The 18,801-nt window shown below is 34.4% G+C and overlaps 1 protein-coding gene across 2 annotated transcripts; it reads right to left on the reverse strand.

Annotated features, from left to right (window-relative positions):
* Window positions 1-9,537: 9,537 nt before the first annotated feature.
* Window positions 9,538-17,435, reverse strand: LOC133877381 (linoleate 13S-lipoxygenase 2-1, chloroplastic-like). 2 transcript variants are annotated; one of them, XM_062315657.1, is made up of 9 exons: window positions 16,960-17,435; window positions 16,598-16,866; window positions 14,892-15,129; window positions 12,949-13,278; window positions 12,768-12,853; window positions 12,391-12,501; window positions 11,523-11,824; window positions 10,646-10,912; window positions 9,538-10,511 (listed from the first exon to the last, which is right to left on the reverse strand). In XM_062315657.1, exons 1-9 carry the CDS (start codon window positions 17,306-17,308, stop codon window positions 9,752-9,754), a joined length of 2,712 nt encoding a protein of 903 aa, XP_062171641.1. In that variant the 5' UTR covers window positions 17,309-17,435; the 3' UTR covers window positions 9,538-9,751. The 2 variants fall into 2 exon arrangements, with proteins under 2 accessions (XP_062171641.1, XP_062171642.1); XM_062315658.1 differs by lacking the exon at window positions 10,646-10,912.
* Between the last annotated feature and the right edge of the window lie 1,366 nt (window positions 17,436-18,801).

Raw genomic sequence — 18,801 nt, forward strand, 5'->3', positions numbered from 1 at the left:
TTCAATTCATAGCATTTTATATATATATAATATTAAATCATTATTTATTCTAAAAATTTAAATTTATAAAAAGTAATATATTTAATCATTTAATTAATATCTTAAAAAAAACCACATATTTTAATCTTAATAAATTGAGGTAAAACTACAATATAAATAATAGAAATTTAAGAAAAACTGACCGTCCTATGGGAGTAGGATACAGAGAAATCACACTCATCAATCTTGAAATCCACTAGTAATGCAAAGTAAACAATAAAAAATATCTTCTCCGAGAAGTAAAAAGATTGAATATTTTTTTTTCTTTAAAAAAAAATAATAAAATACTGAACATGCTGATCATGCCTAAGGATTATAATATCTTGTTTAATTTATAGAGGAAAAGGAATAGAAACCTCGAAGCAAAAAAAAACAGTACGTTTGAAGCGGCATTGGACCTTCCTTTATTAAATTAGCAAACAAGATTAATTATGATTAAAAAAGATAATTGAAAAATAATAAAATTGTCCGCTGTCAATTACCTTAATTATTTAATTCTATCTTACGCAATATTTTACTCGTTTTTTTCACCTGCTCTTATTAAACAAAAAAAAAAAAAGGGAAAAAAATTAATTTTATCCTCCTCAAATTACTAACCAATTTATAATGCTCTCTCTTAGCTAGCATGTTCGGACGTGCTAGCTAGTTAAGGAAGACAGAAGTAATTAAGGTCGTTCCTTCAAATTTTTCCCATGTTGTTCGTACAAAAACTCGTTAATTTCTTAATTAACCAGCTCAATTTCCTGGTTTATATAATGTCTTTCCTTATTACCGAAAAAGATAAGCTAACTATTCATTTCCTCTTCCACCTGCATCGATCGATCGCTAACAAATAGCTCGATCTAGCTAGCTGCAGCATGAAGGTCATTATCATGGAGAGAATGGTGATTTTATTACTAGTTTGATTTCTGGCTAGTTTTCATCATTACAAGGTTACAAGACATACAGTGAGTGTAATGATTCTATGTTGCATTTTTTCTTTTCTTTTCTTTTTTCCTAAAAAAAATGATGGGTACATATTTTAGAAATTTTGACAAAATTTAACGAAAAATTCTAACAGATGACTGAGATTTATTTATTTTTTAACAAATAAACCATTCATTATAATTTGAGACCCAAGGGCCAATGACAAAGATTAGGGGTACAAAAACTCCCTAAAAACAAAGTCAGAGACTCAATTCTGACTTGGGAGCAACTGCCTAGTAAATGGACAATAGTAAAGCCTTTCTTTTCACGAGTTTCACTAGAGTAGATAGGGGTGGGCGCGGGCCGGATTGGGCCAGATTTGCATGTTTCCCACAACCCGCCCCGCAATGAACGGGTTTGAAAATCAAGATCCGCAACCCGCATAGTGAATGGTCAACCCGCTAGGCCTTGGGTAGTGCGGATCGGGACGGGTTCATGCGGGTTCGGGTTTTTTTTTTTTTTTTTTAATGGGCCTAAAACCAGAAAAATAATTCACAATCTTGTTAACCCAATTCAAAATTTTAAAATCCCAATTGAATCAACCTCACCAGCAAACAATAACAAGAAGAAAGAACTAGAATTACCAACAAACCTAACTATAAATAATTTTTTTATTCTTTTATGTGATTGTAGATTAAATGAATATGTGTATGTGAGAATGTAGAAATGAAAGTGTATATAAAAATGGAATAAGAATAGAGATGAAATGAATAGTGCAGAATTGAATGAAATCAAAGGTACACAATCTGGGCAATTCGTGAGTTTTATAATTTTTTTGGAGAAAATTTGATGAAATCAAAGGCACACCCCTAGTCATGATTCTTATAATTTTTTTGGAGAAAATTTGATGGTACGAGTATAAAGGGATTGCGAGGCGGGGCGGGTGTGCGGGTGAGAAAAAATTTCATACCGCAACCCGCCCCATAAATCACGGATTGGCATATTTAGGATCCGCACTTTTTTAGAAATGTCTTATATCCGTTATTGACGGGGCGGGTTGGTGCGGGGCGGGGCGGGGCCGGTTTGCGGGTGCGGGTGGGTTTTGCACACCCCTAAGAGTAGATAAGAGAGTGTAGATTCTGATCTAAAAATAACCATTACAATCCAGTTTATATCTAAAGTCTACCCGTAAAAGCTGCAAAGGGTAATAACAGAACAAAAACAAAAACAACACTAACAAGCTGAAAAGACCACACACCCTCACCAGAAGATCTCTCACCATCAAAGAAACCATTGAAACCTCCGGGAACTGCCAACTGCAAGCTGGAAGAGATGGTGGGGCCATCACGCGCTAGCGAATGAGTAGCACTTACTAGCACATGCACACCACGCTCCGATGCGAGAACGATCGGGGAGAGTGCGCATGTTGGCGACAGAGGCAGAGGATGACAACGAACGCCATGGAGAAGCGCGTGTCATGCAGAGACTGGCAGGAAAGTACAGATCTGCTTTCAAAGATGCGGCCTGAAAACCAAGCCAAAAATATCAAGAGATATAGGGCTTGCTTGGCAAAGAACAGAACAGAACAGAGTAGTGGGTTGTTAATTTTGGAATTAGTAAAAAGTGATGATGTGATATAAAATAAAAAGAATTTGTATAAAAAAGTGAAAAAGTTTTGTATTGTAGTGAATTTTTTTTATTTGAATAATAATAAAAAATTATTGATGTGATATAAAAAGTAAAAAAAGTGATAATATTTTGATGTTGATTGTTATTGAAAAATGTAAAAAAAAAAAAAAAAAATGTGAATGGCCGGTGACCAGCACTATTCTGTAATGCACATGAGCTTAACAAACAAGCCCATGTTTTCTTCCATTGGGTGGTCATTGGCGCCTTACCCATACAACCCAACAATAGATTGAATACCTCAAACTCCCAATCTGCAAAAGGATTAGAGAATAAGACCTTCACCTATTTGTGTCATAGAACAACATTGAGAGAGAAGAACAGATAGCAACCCAAGGCTGGACGAATACGAAAAACAAGGACTAAAACAAACAGAGGGTCAGGGGCAAGGCAACCCCCCCCTTTAAAACTAGCAAAACGAGAGCCCCCCTAACAGCTAGGGTTTTCTCGAGAGAGACGAGTAAAAGACCAGCCTTAGAGACGAATAATAATCTTCCTGGAAAAAATAAGAACTGAGATTGAAACTTTCTAAAATAATAAATACCTTAAATTAAGACATTTTAAAATTTACGCACCTTTTAAAATGAATAAAAGTTAAATGATTATAAGTTAAGTTATTCCTTATTCAATAGTCAAATCATCTCATAACTCTTTGTTATATGGTTATGTTTTTCGTTGCTGTCCTTTCGCATTGAAAAGTCGATGGAATATGATTCCTCACGATGTGCCATCCTCTCCATCACAGTCTCACAGACCAAATGACCCCGTGGACAAAATGGACAAAATGGACATGGACGACCAATGGAAGCCCTTCTTAATTTAACTCCAGCCACCCAATACTTTTTTCTCCTATCTTCTGGTGGTTTGTGCTGAAAGAGATGAAGATGTAAGATTGGCGTTTCTTTGGGGATTACAGCAAGTCAGCAACATGCCAACAACCCTATCTGGTTTATCCCTAGGAGAGTGTGTTGGTGTTGGTGTCCTATATATATATATATCGTACCCAATATTTTGCGAGATTCAAAATGATAGATCCATAATAATATTATTTCATATCATTGTTGGCTTTGTATGTAGCGCCACCACCAAGATACTGGATAGGCACCCTAACAAAAAAATAAACAAATATGAACGTACAACATAGTTATTGTCAGCATGGTCTTAATTAAAACCAGGGCACCATATATACTTTTGGTACGATTTAATCAGCTTAATTATGCGGCTTTGGTAACCAAGCTATGTACAAGCACCAACTAACTCTACCAATTTTTATTTTTATAATAATAAATAAATAACTCGATATATCGAAGATTGAGATTTTGTATAATACTTAAGGTATTGCAGCTGCAATTCATTGTATCTTAACGGTTCAAAATAAGCCCATGTCATTGGCTCTTGTAAAAAAAAAAAAAAATTTGCCAACTCTTACCTAGTGAAAACCTAAGAAGAGATTAGAAAAACAAAAAGACATACTCCTAACATTATTTTGAGGTAAATACCCTCATTGTCGCACCGATTTTCGTCTCATCTCTCTTCATTAGCGGCCACCGCCAAACCCCTAATGACCGAGTTAGATTTGATGAGTTGCAGCCCATTTCCAATCTTGCTTCCCTTTAGGTGTATTCTTTGACTTTTGCATTGTAGCTAGTCTCGTGGTTGTATGCTATAAGTCTTTTTTGTGAGACTAAAAAAATTATAGATTATTTCAATTAAAATTAAGGTAAATTATAAATTTAGAGTTCGAACTCATGATATTTACTTTAAATATTTTTTTTAGATTTTAAGGGAATTAAGGATATATTCAAATCTTTGAAGGACTTATCAATATTTTTTAACTATCTAGGAAAATTAGGGGGATTTTATCGTTTTTTTTTTTCCTCTAATTACATCCTCAACTTGATTGAACATATTAAATGTTGGTCTCAATGAGCTCCCAATTAACATAGGTCGGCTTTGATGTTATAGGCCTTAGAAAAAATAGCTTGTAATAGCATCTCTAGCAATTATAGTTAAAGTAACTACTCAAAAAGTACAAATCTCTATTTTAACTATCAATTTTCTTAAAAACACTCCAACATTAATCTCTATTCTACTCTTCATTTTCTTTAAATAATATTTTTTAATATTTTTTTTATTGTTTTATTTTCTTTCTCTCTCTTCCGTCCTCATTCCTAACCGGCCAACCCCATCAAACCCACAACCAAACCACTGAAACCAGCCTTACCCACCCACACCCAAGACCCAGAACCAAACTAGCCTTGCCCACCCGGATGGTGGTTGGTGCGGTCGATGGTGGCTGGTGTGGTTAATTGTCTGTGGTGCGGTGTGTTGAGGTAATTTGTCCTAAATTCAACTTTTCTTTGCTTCTCCTTGGTGTTTCTCGATAGACAAACGAGGGATTGAGAATGGTATTGGTGTTTCTGTACCATGTGGTGGGCGAGATGACAGTGGAGAAGCCAGATTCAAAATTTTCTTTGCTTTTCCTTGGTGTTTCTCGGCAGACAAACGAGAGATTGAGAATGGTATCGGTGTTTATGTACCATGTGGCCGGTGGGTGATCTGACGGTGCGGAAGTCGGAGATTGTGGAGTTCCTAGAGACGGAGACGGTGGAGTCGGCTACACGTGCCGTCGGAGACTCGACGGAAGGGGTGATAGCGGTGTGGACGGAGAGAGGGACAAAGAGGGAGAGATGGAGAGAGAAAATATTAATAAACAAAGTTTTAGCTGATGAATAGTGAATAGGTAACATTGTCTATTCACTATTCACTGTTAAGGAAAAAAAGCTAAAGAGGCTAATCTGCTGGAGAGAGAGGAAAAAAAAAAAAAAAAAGGCCCAAAACAATTTGACTATTTTGGTTAAAATAGCAACTCTGTTGAAGATGCTTTAATGGTGATCAATTAGGTGCTTGTATTATGTATATACCAAGGGAGGCCCAATACTTAATAGATATTTGATTGGGATGGATAATGAATAGCGAAGATTATATTTGAATTCATAGCATTTTATATATATATAATATTAAATTATTATTTATTCTAAAAATTTAAATTTATAAAATGTAATATATTTAGTTATTTAATTAATATCTTACCAAAAAACACATATTTTAATCTTAATTAGTTGAGGTAAAACTAAAATATAAATAATAGAAATTTAAGAAAAACAAGCTGACCGTCCTATGGCCTATGGGAGTAGGATACAGAAAAATCACACTCATCAATCTTGAAATCCACTAATAATGCAAAGTAAACATTAAAAAATATCTTCTCCGAGAAGTAAAAGGATTGAATTTTTTTTTTCTTTAAAAAAAAAATAATAAAATACTGAACATGCTGATCATGCCTAAGGATTATAATATCTTGTTTAATTTATAGAGGAAAAGGAATAGAAACCTCGAAGCAAAAAAAAAAAAAAACAGTGCGTTTGAAGCGGCACTGGACCTTCCTTTATTAAATTAGCAAACAAGATTAATTATGATTAAGAAAGATAATTGAAAAATAATAAAATGGTCCGCTGTCAATTACCTTAATTATTTAATTCTATCTTACGCAATATATCACATCAATAATTTATTATTATTATTATTAAAATTAAATAAATAAAATAAAATAAAAATCTCCCGCAATGTTTACCAAACGGGGGAGAGTGGTTGTTTCTATCATTTGGCTCTCTCTCCGGAAAGAGACAATCAAGGTGGGTCCATGATAAAGATGTGAGGTAGGGGCATCCACATTGGATCAACAAACTAATTAAAAATTATAAAGTCAAGGATGATTAGACGAATGGTACCACATCACTTGGTATGTTTCCAACTTCCAAAGTTCCAATGGCAACACTTTTTGTCATTTAATTCACCTCATTTATTTGAATCTTGTCGTATGATTTGAGCATGCCACGTAGATCGTTCTGGGACCACCTTGATGTACGTAGATCGATCATGATAAGTGGAATCCCATCTAATTCCCTTTTTCAGTCTTTTGGTAATATATATCTTCAAGCTGTGGCCACTGGCCAGTTTAATTTGTGTAAGTGGACCAAAATCTCCCAAAATTTTCGTAATTATTCGACGATATATCGTTAGCTTAAATGGCTAAAAAATTTAATCTAACAACAAATATAAGCTGAGAAAAAGAAAAATGATATTAAATTTAGTTTTTCAATTTTTTTTTTAAAAAATATTACTTAATAAGCTGTTATACAATTTCATACAACTTAAAAACATAGCAGTAAAAATAAATATTTAAATCAACAAGTGCTTGTAAAAAAAATACAAAAATTAGTGGCTGATTTTTACTACCATATCATTCCAGTGATATAGAAGTTATATATATGTGTATATATATATATATATATATATATATATATATATATATATATATATATATATATATATATATATCCATTTTTGTTTATTGTAGCAATTTTTATTTTATTTTTTAAAAAAATCCTAAAGCTAGTTATGGGACTATCTTGCTACATGAATAAGGTGATCAAAATTTATGTCTTGAAGTTACAAAAAGTCATATATCTAAATAATTTTGTTTCGGTGTATTTAATAGATGATATCAAGTTATTTAAATAATAAAAGCATGTGCGTTATTAAATTTATAAAATCTAACCTTAATCATAAAATACTCTCTCTACATTTTTCTTGAAACTATGCGGAACACATTTTCTTTGCTCGAACTTTGTGAACGGGTTGAACAATGGACAAATTAATAATATTGGAAAAATTATACATATCTCCCTTAAACTACTATTCAATTATCAATGTCCTCTTCGAATTACCAATTGTGTCAATGCCCTCCCTAATGACAAAATATCATTTATTGACACAACTGATAATTTAATATATATATATATATATATATATATATATATATATATATATATATATATATATATATATATATATATATTTTAAAATAATGTTTTAAGCATTATCCACATTTTAATATGTAAAGGATCACATGGGCAGCCAATGCCCAGCCCTATTTCGGCCTATTTTACATACATATTATAACACTGCGTACGTGTTATTGGTCGATAGAGAGAGAGAGAGAGCCCGCTATTGGTCCAACACAACCAGAGAAGATAAGATAAAGATTCCTGCATGGAAAGACTAGACTTGTTGTATATTATTAAGCCTATATATTCAAAGTGGTCCATATTTTGTGACAAACCCGGCCATGAACAGAAACAAAAAGGAAGAGGTGGTCCACCTTAATTAATTCTGCACGTGCGTAAAAGGTTTCAACTTTCAACTGGCCGGGTAGGTTCACGTTTCTGTGCGTGAAACCCCCCGTACGTTAATTAGCAATCACTGTAAGAAATACTTGCTTTGGCTGAGTTTCGTAAGTGTTACGTTTATGGTATTATTCTTTCTTCAAGTCTTTAATTAGAGCTTTAAAGAATAGGAGTTGAAGTATTTTATGACCTTTCCCTTAGTTTATAATTAAATTTAACATTTTAAAAATTATTGTATGAAAACGTAGAAAAATTTATATTTTCAAATCGTAATAAAAAGAGATGCATTTTCAAAGGCTAAACGATTCATTGCGTTTTTAAAAAATTGCATTTTCAAATCAAACATTTTGACGCTTAAAACCAAACCGTTTGATTTATCCCAAAAAAAATTCCTTTTTGAACAGTCAACAGACAATATTCATAAATGATTTCTCCTTGTTTATTTATTTAATCATGTGAGACATGTTGGGTTCACCCCTGATAATAGTTCAGAGCGACGTATTGGAATGTAGCAATATTAAGAACAATAATGCCTAACATTAAGAATAATAATATGAACAAGCATGCGTGATGAGCAGGGGATGGAGGGGCCTTTGGGCTGATGCATTAGCCACAGACAATGGCAGAAGGCAATGGTCCCCTAGTGGACCATTGGCCAGAAGAATACGTGTGCAAATTGAAGTATTACTCCTCCTACCATTTCCATTCATGAAGTCTTCTTTTCATTGAATGAAAAGGAAAAAGATTCTCTCGATTTCAAACCGAATTGAGACCGTTTATTTTATGGTTTGGATCGATTCAATTTTACAAGTCTAATGATGCATATGTTCCTGTGTGGTGAATATGTTAGCATGCTATTTAAAAAAATTTAAATAACGTGATATCATATACACCATTAGATACGATAAAACAAAATTTCAACCGGAGACAATTGCGTACTCAATATGCCAAGAAAAATGCTACATGCATTTTCAAGTACATTCTTTGGCGTGATTTCGAATAAATATTCGTTGAATTTTGAATCTAACTGTAATTTTTATTGTCACGTAAAAAAGTATGCACCTCAAAACATATTTCTCATTTCTCATTCTCATACACCAATACCCATGTTTCGTGATGACATACCTCAACCTGTCAATTGGGCCTTGACAGGCCTCAATCTGTCAATTGGGCCTGGCTTAGCCAGATTTTTTTAGTCTCCTGCTAATGTGTATCTCTTCAAAATTGTAGATTAAAGGAATAAAAATTCCATCTTTTGTATCTGACTTTTTATCAGCAACCAAAGGGATTCTTAAGAAATGAATTTAACTTGTTTTTTAGATGGATTTTTTTTAAGAAAAAAAAAAAAAAAGAAAAAAGAAAAAAGAAAAAAGAAAAAAGAAAAACTTCAACTTCATAGTTATTAATTTTCTGAAGAATTAGCTGGTTGTGAATCAAATCATGAATAGAGAGAACTTGCAAAGAAAGAAAAGTCGAGCAGGAAGCGTCATGTCGGGGTTTCGATAGAATCACTCCGATGTTTAAGTTAGTATTTGCCGGCGAAGGAAATGAGCTAGTGCTTAAGAAATTCACAAAGAAAGAGTCTTTGACTTTTCTCTCTTTACAGGTTCATTCTGTTTGAAACAAATTAATACTGTGCAACAGCTGCAAATGAAAGTAGGCAAGCTCGTGCAGATTGCAGAATGCATTCTGACTATTTTTCATATAGCTAGGGACGCGTTCAGCTTGGCTGCTTGAAATTCATTGTTGGGCAGGCTGTAGGCTAGGCTCCAATTATTAAGGGCCTTACCAGGCCCGGCCCGTCTAGTACTACAAAGATTTGGACAAATTGGATGTGCAGCCGTACGTGTCAATTACCCATGAAAAGTAGTTCAAATGGAGATGCTATAGGGAACGCCCTTTCCAGTCACTCCAGGTGGCGAGAATGGCTTCAAAAGCTCATATGGCACAATCCCAGCTCCGCTTCTGTTCAACAAATTCTTGTTGGCATTCCTCTCATCAATAATCCCTTCAAGCTTCATCAACCTCCCCTTAAACCGTTCAAAGGCCCCCTTTATATACGGGTTTTCAACCCATGCTGACTCTACTGTGTCCCCCAAATACTCCTCGTCTGGAGAATGATTTGATAGGATGTCCATAACAGCCATCATTCTTGTTGCTTGAATTTGTGAAGGGAAGCATTCCAAGAGCACGCCTTCGGGATTTCTCAAGAAATTGTCCCAACTTTCTTCGGAAGGCTCTTCAGTGGGCATATTGGTTCTGGCAATGGTAGGCCGGTTAGGGAAATAGCCTGTGTATGAGTATTGTCCAAAGTTTACGGCCGCATGGTGTCCAGATGTCACCCATGCAATCGTTGTGATGATTTCAATCAGGTCTTTTGGGGTTTTTAGAATCGGCCACCATGGCTCGTCCTTTTTGTCACCGTGGCCTACTGTTCGGATTTCTGTCCACCATGCTTGTAGCTCCTGATCCGACTCTATCAGCCTTTGGTTCGGGTAATAGTGGCTCACATAGTCACTCACCCACTCTTTTATTGTGTCCCAAAGGACGAGGCCATCATTGGCAAAGGGGTAGTCCTCAATTGTGAGCTTTAGGCCATGTGGAGCAGTTGGATCCTCAACAGCCATTCCCCTGGCACAATCAACCAAGTACTTGGTGAACACATTGGGAAAGTTAATTAATTGTAGAATTCCAATTCCTAGTTACAATAGCATAATTAAGATTGTTTTGCTTGGTTGTAGAAGGTAGGTTAGTTATGAAATAACCTGTTAATTAAGTCAGCTGGTAATGCCTGGAGGTTGAACTGCCACTGCTGGTCATAGACGACGGAGCTAAGCTCCATGGAGTACTCACCAGGTGAGAAAGAGGACTCGATGATCCCCCCTCCGTTAATAAGTATAAGTCGGGCGAGAGCATTAATGTCCATAGTGTACCGGAAATGAGGGCGCAATAGTCTATAGATTGGGTGGATTACACTGAGCTGCCTATTTGTCGCAATTACATAAGGTTCTACAGCAGCATGAGTTCTTAGCCTGCAAACCAAATGAAAACTCCCCGTGTTAATTAATAGATTTTCTCTAAACGCCCACTCAAACATATTGTTAATAGAAGATTATATATTAGATTTTTTGATAGGTACGTACAGTCAATTCTAACTATCAAAAAATATAGAAAACTTGTCATCAAAGAAAAACCCTTCCTTCTAAGGGGGGATAAAGATAATCTTTTTTGTGAAAAACCCCTCTCTTTCAAGAGGATTCGCGGCATGTCAAGCCCTGGTAAGGTTCTTCGCTTTGCATCCTATCCTTGGATTGGACGAGTTATCCGAAGAGATCCCGATTCAAGATAAATTCATGAGGAAGTGGGATCTCTTTAGGATAACTTACGAAAAAAAAAAACGCTAGTTATATCTGCGCTATCTACAATGTGATCGAGACTTACCACACGAACATGAGCTTCTTTAATTTATAATCTACATACCCACTCTATGTAGGATATATACTGATCATCTTCCCAATGTATTAGACATATAGGCGTACTCACTCTGCTAATTGATCATCTTCTCAATGTGTAACCAGGTGTTATAGACTTACAGTGAGAGTCATGAGCAAATGGTAGAAAAAATTTTAAAGCAGAACATACCAGTGATTAATAAGTTGGTGATGCCCGGAGTCGTGGGCAAGGACATGAGCTTTTGCAAGCCTCCAAAGCCAAACACCTGTAGCATTCCAACAGGGCATGAAAACTTGTTTCCACTGTGGCTTTCCATCCATGGGTGGGCGCGTCAGCTCAATGGCCAACGGCCTTAGCGTGCCGTCTGGGGTTAGGAAGAACAGCGTCCGTGATCCATACAGAGTTGTCCCTTTAGTTTGTCTTACTTTGCTCACATATGGCAAAAATAGATCATGGTAATCTAGTATGAACAACTTCTTTTGATTTATGGCCTGAATTCATGTATACAAATTACAAGAAATATATGTGTCAGAGAGAAATGATTATGCACGGTCAATAAGATTTTATAATTAGGAAAAACTTTACTTAAACCTCTTGAATTATCACCGTTTCTGTAATTACCTCTCTTAAAATTCAAAAACTCTTAATTTAGTGTATTCATCTTTCAATTTTATTCAATTCTATCCATCCTTTAGGATTTTCCATTAAATTTTATCAAAAATTTCAAAAAACCCTTGTTTTTTAATATATATATATATATATATATTTGCAAATTCTGTTAAATCCTAATCAACGGCTAAATCCTTGCGATTTTTTTTTTTATTTTCCCTAAAAGTAAATGAGAGTATTTTGAAAATTTTGACAAGATTTAACAATAAATTAATCCTAATGGATTGGTGAAATTGAAATATATATATATATATATATATATTGAAAGATTAATATACTAAATTTAGAGTTTTTAAAATTGAGGGAGATAATTATAAATGTAATAGAACTTTAGGACAATTAAGTGAAATTTGTCCTTATAATTAAGTTACATGATCAATATTGTTACCTCCTCGACAGTCGCCAAGCCTTTGATCTCTCGTTCAATCATTTCTGTAGAGATTGCTGATTCTGGCGGGCCATAGATCTTTGGGTCGAGTTTACTCTTCAATGGCCATTCCTGCATATGATTTAATTCATACAAATATTTATTAGGGAGAAAGTGCATATTAATTTGAAAAATGCTAGAAGTGTCATTCTTTTCTTTCTTTTTTTTAATTGACCGATATGGTAAACCACTTAATTAAAACACGATATGTATATCAATCGGTGTGAAATTAATCTGAAATTTTTGTCTTAATCCATTAACGCCGTTAGTCTGTAAAGAATTTTGTAGTGACAATTGTAATACTCCTAACGACACTGTGTCTAAAAATCATTAGGTACCGTGACCAACTGTATGCTGTAGGGGTTGACACCGGCCAGAGTTTGCCTAGCAAATTCCTCATCTCTAAACCAAAAGAATTTGTCTCCTGCATGGTGCAAAAACTACCGTTTAGAGATCGAAGAGAAAGATCGAGGTGATTAATTAAGGGTAAATTAGTTGAATAATGCGTTGTTTTCTTACTATCCATTGTGTCTGTGGTCTCAAACCGCAACACATCTTCTCCAGAATCAGCGATAGCCTTGAAGAACCTGGGCAGGAGGGTGGAGAGGAAGCCTTTTTCTTGGTTTTCAATGGGAGGCAGGTTAACCCCCTCGTTGAAAAGAGAATCTATGGCGGTGAAGTTGGGGAATCCAAACTCGGAGTCAAAGATTGCCGTCTGTAAGGACGGTACTAGTGCAGGCAACACTGAGGATATCGTCTTCGCTGAGAACGTTAGCCTCTTTTCTTCCGAGAAGCTTTCATCCCGGGGAACATACGCGGTTCCACTGCTCCTTTTCTCCGACAATGGATCTGTACGTACAAATCAACCGATTGTTGATCATTGATCAGGAAAATCATTTATATACCATCATCTAGCTACAACTTTTTAATTAGAGAAAATTACAATATAGCACTCTAAACTACCGGCCATTCTACAGATAGCCTCCTAACTACAAACGCTTGAATTCTGACTCCCTAAACTATCAACAAGTTTCAACAAAGCCCGAATTGACAAAAAAAAAAATGCATATAATACCCTTGCCATGTCATTTTTCAATGAAAAAAAATAATAATAATAAAAAAAAAAAACTAAAAAACTTAATAAAAAAACTATTTTTTTAATGATTAAAATTTTATTTTACTTTTTTTTTTATTATCTTTATCTTTTCTAAAAATAAAAATATGAACTCATTTAAAAAAAAATATTAGATTTAATCATTTTAAAAAATCACTCGTTTTGTAAGTTTTTTTTTTAAAAAAAAAAAAAAAATTATTAACAGAATTTTGTCATATCAGCGAGTCAACAAATCACCCTCTAAAGCAAATTTTATTTAATAAATATTGCATACTAAATCCATCGACCAATTTTAATAAAATCTTTATTCAAAATTTGTGATCGATCCAAATTACGTTTTCATTCAATTTAATCAATATTTTTATGAATAGACTAAAAGAGTTATTCTTTTATATATCTAAAATGGTAGGGAAAAAAAAAACTACATATTATATTTGATATATACACCAGATTATGAAAAAATTATATCATAAACATGGGGCATCACTTTTTTTTGGATTTACTAACCAATAATTAACTATTGATTTATAACCTTATCAATCCAACAGCCTACAATAAAGAACTATGAAAGTGAATGGCCAAAATCTGTCCAAAATATATATATAAAATTAGTGTTTGGCAGTGGCTCCCCAAGGGGGTATGGTGCGGCAGACACCACAAACATAATTGTTCTTTTTTCTTTTTTCTTTTTTCGTTTGGCAAAAATAAAAAATAAAGAATAAAGTTTTAGTTTTTTATTTTTTTTTAATTAAAAAATGACACATGAGATGGTTATTATAAGCATTGTTATCAAAGTGGGCCTTTTAAAAACTTTTTTTGTTAGTTTGGAAGTCAAAGTTTAAGCGCCGATAGTTTGGAGTGCTAAATTATAATTTTTTTTTAATTACTTTTTTTTAATGTAATATATATAAATGTAAAATTAATTTTAAGAATTTCACGAATATTTTTGATTTTAAAGTTGTTAATGCTAGCTTCTCAAAACACGTTGGGAAACGTACAAACAAATGCTAATTAAAGACCCACTGACAGCAACCTAGCTAGCTCTTATGGCTTCGCTTCCTTGTCAGTTGTCACCTCATCACTATCAGGTCTTTACCAACATATTAAAAGGTGATAAACTACCATAAGATCCATGCCTTAATTATCGATCTTTAGAACCACACAAATACAATCCCTTATCTATCGGTTGTCACGGACTCACAAGTCACAACTGCAATGGACTTCCGGCCGGCCACTTCATGTTTTTGTATGTGTGGTTTTTTAAAAAAGAAATATCAAATATGTTAAATCACGACTTATTAATAAAAAAAGAAAAAGAAAAAGTGCAATTCATGCTATAATATGGCACCTGTTTCAGTTCGTGGGCGTCCAGTCCGGCAACGTCTAGGATAGGAGTGGTCTTTGCCGCCGAGCACGGGTCGTTTAAGATCAGCACTACTATCAAGATCTCCAAGATCATTGTACACATCATAGTCGTAGACCCTCTCAAAGCTCTTGCGTTCTCCTTGCCCATTGCCCCGCAAAATCACAAGCTCTTCTTCTCTTAGTCTCCTCAGCCCACTTGGTGTGTGGGGTGGAAGGTATGACTGCTCCACCAGTCCACCACACAGAACAGAGATGCTCACATAAGTGTCACAATTAATCCAGTAAGGAAGAAAATTGATATTAAAGTACTCTTCTTAGAAGAGACAACATTAATAAACTTAGCTTTCAAATTTCCAATATTAATTGTTGCATGTGAAATTATGACATACATATATGCATGTGATTTTATTAATTTTGTTTCCCATAAAAGGCTTAAAATAAAATAGGAAACTCGATCATTACAGAGAGTATAATGGTCACAATCAACATAGAACTTAATTGCAAGTATATATAGAAGCTGTGCTTAATTAATTTTTAGCTTCTACGTACTCTTTTTCATATTTTGTTTCCAAATGATAACTATACGGAAGACATTCTGAATTTATATATATATATATATATATATATATATATATATATATATATTTTGAATAGAAAGACATTCTGAATTTATATAGAAAGTGATTTTGGAACCAAAATAATATTATATACAGTTCTTACTTCTTAATAAATAATACTTGAGTACTGCACTTCACAAATTTTATATCTATAAAAATTTAGATTATTTGAAGACTGTATGTAATAAGTTAAATTTCGAAAAAACTTCACTTTAACCTCTAAATTGTCGTTGCTTTTACAATTACACCCATAAACTTCAAAACTTTCAATTTTTTTTTCGATTTCACCCCTCTATTAGGATTTTCTATTAAATTTTGTTAAAATTATCAAAATATCCATTTTTTTTTTTAAAAAAAAGAACATATATAAAAAAATTTAAAGATTCAGGCATGGGTATGTATTTTTGTAAATTCTGTTAAATCTTAACCAACACCTAAACCCTTGCAATTTATTTTTTATTTTTTATTTCCTAAGAAAAATGAGGGGTATTTTAATTTTTTTTGACTAGATTTAACGTAAAATCTTAACAGATTAATGAAATTGGAACTAAAATAGAAAAATGAATACACTAAATTGAGAATTTTTTAAATTTATAAGGTAATTGTAAATGTGATAAAAGTGAAAAGGATTAAGTAAAATTTTCCCTTAATTAAATTTTTGAAAGGCAACATATAGAGATATATAATAGTTTTCTAGAGACTTTAGTGCACTCGATCAGATCTGATGAGTTCAGTCTCAAATTAAATACACTAAAAGGAAAAAAGTTGTTACAATTGAAACTCAATTATATCCTCACATCACAGATAGCAATTCATTGTTGGACTCATTCTCACCCACCTTTTTCTTTTTTTGACGAATCAATTTTCATTAACAAACAACCAAACAGGAATTGTCTATATCCATGCATGTGCGCAAGCATGTGCATGTACTGATATGTACTTACATATGCATGCATGCATATTTGTTGAACAGGCAAATTAAATATGTCAGGAAACCAAATTAATTATGCTTGCGCTTAATTAATTTTCACAATAAATTAATTAAACAGGCAAATGGTTCAAGGAGGCTGACCTTGCTTGTAAAGAAGACCCTCTTATGGGGATTGTCAAACTTTGAATGAACCCATGAACTACAGTTTATGTGAACGGGGCCATTAGGGAAGCCAGTGAGGATAATGTCCTTAAGGAACTTCTCCTTGTGGTGCTCATTCTCCACTAAAACCGCCCCAATCTCCCCGAAATCTGCTGGAACTTCAAAACTTGACTCGTATTTCACTTCCTCCTCCTCTTTGCTCGCCCATTGTGCGTACCCTTTAATTGTCTCCTTCTCTACTCCCGTCCCTTCAAAATACACAAATATATTAGATACATACAGTTTACGTTCTATATATATATAATAGCTAATTAAATTGTTGATCTTGAACCGGTACTTACTAAGATCAAGCTCGGCGCTAACAAGCTCCAGGTGGAGTGTTTTACCAATCAAGTCTTTTATATCATCGAGCCCTCGGTCTATCCCAAGGTTTGAGAGAAAGCCACCAACAGTAACTTTCACAGTTACAGTGGCTTTAACAGAAGTGGCCTCCTCGGTACTGCTTGCCACATCTTTTATGTTGCGGCTGGGCATGAAGCCGACTCGAACATTTTTCTTCTTTTTCTGGAATGATTGCCTTGAGATTGGAAATGAAGCATTGCCATTGCCATTGCCATGGACGAGTGGCTTGTGCAATAGGAAGTGGGTTTTGGCGGGGTGCGGCAGTTGAGTTATCTGTGGTTTCAACATGTTTTTGGGTGCACGAACTTTTTGGGAGATATTTGAGTTGCGCTTAGATCGATCGAGCAGCTCTACCTTATTAGGGTTTATATAATAATAGTTATGCTGGTTAATTATTTAGCACGTATCTTTGTAGAATAGGACGCGGAGAAATATGGTCTTGCATTGCTAAGTCGTTTGCACGCTACGTGCCGTATAAATAAATAATTCGTTTGCCCGTGAAAGATAATGGAGAATTTAAGCGATATATAATTGTCCAACCAAATTTTATCAACCTCAAGTTAGTGCGAATGTGGTGAGCTAGCGTAGAGCGATTCATTCCCCATCTCATTGTCTTAAAGTCTATTTGACCCTTTGCTAACGTACAAATACATAAAGAGATATAGACGAAAATCTCACAGCACACTATTCCCATTATTTTGTTAACACGTGTACGGTAGCTCTATTAATTTTTAAGTCAAATGAGAGGAATTATTTTTTGACGAGGAACCCTGTAAGGTAGGGCTACTTCGTCTATCCATCCCTGTCACATAAAACTCGGATCCATGTAAAGCGCCTCATCCATATAGATCGGATAATACTCCAACTTTGTCGACAGACTGACCTCAAAAAATTGTTTGCACTCAAGGGAATTCGAACCTTAGACCTCATGAGATTACTATAAAGACCAAAACTCTTACCATTTGAGCCAACTCCTTGAAGTTAGGAAAATCATATATATCTGAGTCAATGTTTCCACCACTGGCGGAACTAGGATTTTAAATATGGGGGTGAAATTTTTTTTAAAAGAAAGTGATCGTGGGTAAATAAAATTTTGATTTTAAAAAATTTGGGAAGCCTATCTTGTAGTTCCACAAGCAATTGCTTCGAAGTCAATATATAGTGTCAATTGCTTCGATCTAAAGGCATTAATATTAATCTTCTCATTGTCACCTCATTCCCCATTGAAAAATATAGATAGACCGCCAATGTGCGCGCGCCGCCACCCATGCCAATTCACTCTCATTAGTGCTAGGCTGCTAGCTACATACTATTCAAACATTATAAACTTTCCTTCGGCCAGGCGAACCCGTCCACAAAATGGTCACAGATAAGTGATAGCTTGAACGGCTTCGGTAGCCGAGCTTAGCTAACAAGGAATTTGGCTTAGATACTGTATGGAAATTGAAATTTAACAGCATGTTTAGATTGAATTTTATTTTTAATTTCTCTCGATCGATCTCCTTCTCAAAGAACACTTAAAAATTGAAATTCAATCAAAACCTAAATAAAAACAAGACATATATTATTGTATACTGTTGGTGGCTGATTGGCACCTCGATCGTGAATAGGATGAGATCGAGTTCATTCCGTAAGTGGCTTTAACTCGATCTTTCCGTAGGAGAACAGGCTTTTGGCGTTCTTGTCCTTGATTGGAGTTGCGTTTTGTTTCCTTTTGGGGTATTTCCACGCCCTCCGAATGCGACAACACTAGGTGATGAATAAGTAGAAGCAACTAAAAA

Source organism: Alnus glutinosa, chromosome 9 (assembly GCF_958979055.1).
Source record: "Alnus glutinosa chromosome 9, dhAlnGlut1.1, whole genome shotgun sequence".
Lineage (NCBI taxonomy): Eukaryota > Viridiplantae > Streptophyta > Magnoliopsida > Fagales > Betulaceae > Alnus > Alnus glutinosa.